General features: G+C 37.7%; 1 protein-coding gene across 1 annotated transcript; it reads left to right on the top strand.

Moving 5' to 3' along the window:
* Positions 1-710: 710 nt before the first annotated feature.
* On the top strand, positions 711-2,074 carry LOC106526789 (ferritin, middle subunit). The gene is made up of 4 exons (XM_014021472.1): positions 711-993; positions 1,312-1,458; positions 1,541-1,666; positions 1,744-2,074. Exons 1-4 carry the CDS (start codon positions 892-894, stop codon positions 1,897-1,899), a joined length of 531 nt encoding a protein of 176 aa, XP_013876926.1. The 5' UTR covers positions 711-891; the 3' UTR covers positions 1,900-2,074.
* The last annotated feature ends 1,966 nt before the right edge of the window (positions 2,075-4,040 follow it).

The following is a 4,040-nucleotide window of genomic DNA, read 5'->3' as shown; positions in this document are numbered from 1 at the left end:
ATAGATAGATAGATAGATAGATAGATAGATAGATAGATAGATAGATAGATAGATAGATAGATAGATAGCCAGATAGATAATAAAAGTTATTTCTCTTGATTTCAAAGTTGATTAAATAAGACTATGCTTATTTTTAAGTAAAAATGATTGTCACTGTTGAGTCAGTTCTTACACATTTAAATAATACCTCATGGGCTTTTTAACATTGTAACAAGGACCATATCTGGCCCGTTTAACAGCATATGYCCCATGTAGCCTCCTTCAATACAAAAACAGTTTTGTTCTGTWCTGGGTCTGTTRAAGGAGCGGTTAGTGGTTATTTGCTGTGATGCCAGGTCTTTAACAGCTGTCATTTTGTGGCTGTAAGGCTTCAGCTTTTTGCAACTTAAAAATAACAGTTTATGTAAATCATTTTCATTCATTTTTGTTCCTTTTTATTTTCAAATATGGTTAAAAGTAAGAAAAATTCATTCAAAATGCAGCTTTGCAAAAAAACCCGAAAAAATGCATTGTCATCCTAAGTGGCTGACAGTCAACAGATCATATTACATCAGTTTCTGTGAAACTGGGAGGGAAATGGAAATGTACACGCTTGGCCTTTTGTTTACCGGGTTTTCTTTTTGTGATTGGCCGAGATCTGCGGAGTGACGTCACGAGTGTCACGAGACTCTCAGCGGAGTATAAATTCAGGCAGCCGTCGCCTCCATTTCACATCGAGGAGTTCTTGCTTCAACAGTGTTTGAACGGAGCTTCTTCTTCCTTCGTCCCGGAGCTTTTTGTCAGACGACCAGCCAGCATTTCACCAAACCTCCTGTTTACTTGAATCTACCGAAACAGCTTTATTTTTCTACCGTTTTTTGTTTAAAAAGGACCAGAAAAACTCCAGCTGACATGGATTCTCAGGTGCGCCAGAACTACCACCGCGACTGCGAGGCCGCCATCAACAGGATGGTCAACATGGAGCTGTTTGCCTCCTACACCTACACCTCCATGGTAAGACATCTTTAGTTTTATAAACTTATCTCTAACCATGCGAGTCTGTCCGCTGAAAACATGTATTTAAACTGCAGAAGTTATTCTTGGTTTAATCAGTGACTAACAGCTTGTCTGTAAGGGAGTGTCTATTTTAAAAAAAATGCTGAGTCATGCTATGGTAGCTTGTTATGGGTGTTTTTCTGAGGCTTAAAGTTTTTTAAACCAAGTCATGATTCATGTCTTAACCACTGAACGACCTCTAAACTTATCTAAAGGCGTCTTTAACCGGATAATGATACCTGAACAGTTTAATAATGGTCTCCCCTCCCCCAACAGGCCTACTACTTCTCCCGTGATGATGTGGCCCTGCCAGGCTTCGCTCACTTCTTCAAGGAGAACAGTCATGAGGAGAAGGAGCACGCTGAGAAGCTGCTGGACTTCCAGAACAAGAGGGGAGGACGCATCTTCCTCCAGGATGTCAAGGTGAGCATTTCAACTTTTAACTCTTTAGTCTCAGAAAATGTATCCAAAAAAAAAAGTTTTAATTTAATGTATTTCCCTGCAGAAACCAGAGCGTGACGAGTGGGGAAGTGGTCTGGAGGCCATGCAGTGCGCCCTGCAACTGGAGAAGAAAGTCAACCAGGCCCTGCTGGATCTGCACAAACTGGCCTCTGACCYCACAGATCCTCATGTAAGTTTTCACTCTTTAAGGGTAAAACGGTTTTTAAAATGGCCGATTCTCTCAAACTAACTGATCTCTTCTTCCAGCTGTGCGACTTCCTGGAGACCCATTACCTGAATGAGCAGGTGGAGGCCATCAAGAAGCTGGGAGATTACATCACTAACCTGACCCGCATGGATGCCAACACCAACAAGATGGCAGAGTACCTGTTTGACAAGCACTCCCTGGGGGGCAAGAGCTAAAGAGTYCCTAAAAAGAAATGACCCAGAGTGGAAAATGTTTGTTTTTTTTTTGTTCTAATCTTCTGCTCCAACTGATTAGTCATTAGCCGCTTTTTAAGGTCTCTTCAGAAAGTTGCATTTTWAAAGCATTGTATCTTTTCTGTTCTGCTTTACCTGAATAAACATTTAAGCTGGAGTTCTGTCTTGTGTGATTTACAGTTCAATAGTCCAATGTTTCTGTGGAGAAAGTAACCTTACAGCCACCTACATGTGTGTTTCTGAAACATAAAGTGGCCTAAACACATTCCTTAACTCTAAATTTTCACTGAACTACTGTACAGTTAAAACCTGATCTTGTGGCCKGTGTGAACTGGTTTTGACGTCCTGAGGCTAGACTTGCATTTTTGTAGAWTACTACTTGAATCAACTTGACATAATGCCCTGTCGTCTAGACACTTGTGAACCCAATAAATKGCAATTCTCTAGTTTATTGCAAATTCCGTGATGTATTCAACCAGTTTTACTGTATGATTTTTATATTTTAAATTGGTTAAAATTTACTTGGCTGCTAAACTACACTGCTCAAAAAGAAACACTTAAACGCACGCTAAGTCCAAGTAAATCAAACTTTTGTGAAGCACATTCAACTCTGTACAGAACAAAGTACTCAATGCGAATATTTGATTAAGATCAGGAGTTGGCGTGTGTTTAAGTGTTCCCTTTTATTTGAGCAGTGTATAAAGTCTTGGTTTTGCACAAACTTACTTCCATGGGTGTAATTTGCTTATGATTATGACTATCACAATGATTTGATTTGGGCAATATATACCCCCACCACCACCCAATAAAATGACATTTGCTTTAACAAAGTACAAATGAGCTGGTTGAGACGAAGCTCGTCTTTAGGTAACTTTGACCTGATTTCAAAATTTGTCATTTAAGCATAACTGCTGAAAATGACCTGCAGGGTTTTTAGTCTGCTCTCATCTCATTATGGCTGGATTTGTTGAGTTGCATTTTTTCCTAGCCAAATTGTACTGCACCAGGTAGTCTAAATACTGTTGGAAAATTGAGAAATTTAGGTATGTTGTATAATACATCCTAAAAATGTAAAATGTTTGTTACTCTTAATAAAAATGGGTAGGGGTTAAGCGTCTTAATTGTTGAAAAGGAATAGAGTAAATACAAAGAAAACAGGAAAGTTAAGTAAATGGCAGTAAAAACATTACAATGTATTTAAGCCCAAAACATCCTGAATTGTTTTACAAAAGTAAATCATTCAATAAATAAATAGGCAGAGAGCATAATTTACCCTCCAGTGGTAGACCTAAAGTTACATCCTTGACTTCCTCACAAACCTTTGAATCAGGTACCAAAGCAGTTTTGGCACGTTCAAAGCTTCATACATATTTACATAGTGCTAAGTACTACAGGTTACACACCATTTGATAAACCTGACAGTAATTTTAAGCTTTGCTTGACCTCAGTCAAACATGGTGAAAGTACCCTGAGTTATACTGGACTCAGGAATAAGTAAACAAATGTCATGAATCCTGCAATTTCTTTGTGAAGAGTCTGAGTCAAGATGTACCCACACTGGATTAAGATTTGTGAAATCTTAACAGGTTGGGATTCATCCGTTACTCCAGTACAGTATTTTGTGACGTTTTTGTGTACTTCATAGAATTTAGGATCAAATTCATTCAGTAAACCTGAGTTCTTCTGCCAGCACTGCTTGGCTGATAAATGCTGAACTAAATCAGTCAGCTGRTTATGTTAAATATTACAGCTGCAGTTAAATTGACCTAATTGTTTTTCAGATCAGTCAMCTTCCTATTATCAGAAAACGTATTTAAAACTTAAGTAAATATGCCTTTTGTGGTTTTTGCCAAAGCTTTTTCAATTTAAATCTGTTTTCTGTAAATTACTAAAGTTTTTGTTATTTTACAATCAATTTGCACAAAACTCTAGTAACTTCTAAGGGGATTTGAGGTGAATGCATTTGTTTATTTATAATTTAAAGCAATTTTGAGCTAAACCTTTATTTTAAAAACAATTTCATATACACAGCGGGTAAAATAAGTATTGAACACGTCAACATTTTTTCTCAGTAAATATATTACTAGAGGTGCTAATGACATGAAATTTTCACCAGATGTCGG

This window comes from Austrofundulus limnaeus, unplaced genomic scaffold (assembly GCF_001266775.1).
Source record: "Austrofundulus limnaeus strain Quisiro unplaced genomic scaffold, Austrofundulus_limnaeus-1.0 Scaffold294, whole genome shotgun sequence".
NCBI classification, from domain to species: domain Eukaryota; kingdom Metazoa; phylum Chordata; class Actinopteri; order Cyprinodontiformes; family Rivulidae; genus Austrofundulus; species Austrofundulus limnaeus.
The sequence above is the reverse complement of the archived record's forward strand: the minus strand, read 5'-3'. Positions and strand labels throughout refer to the sequence as shown.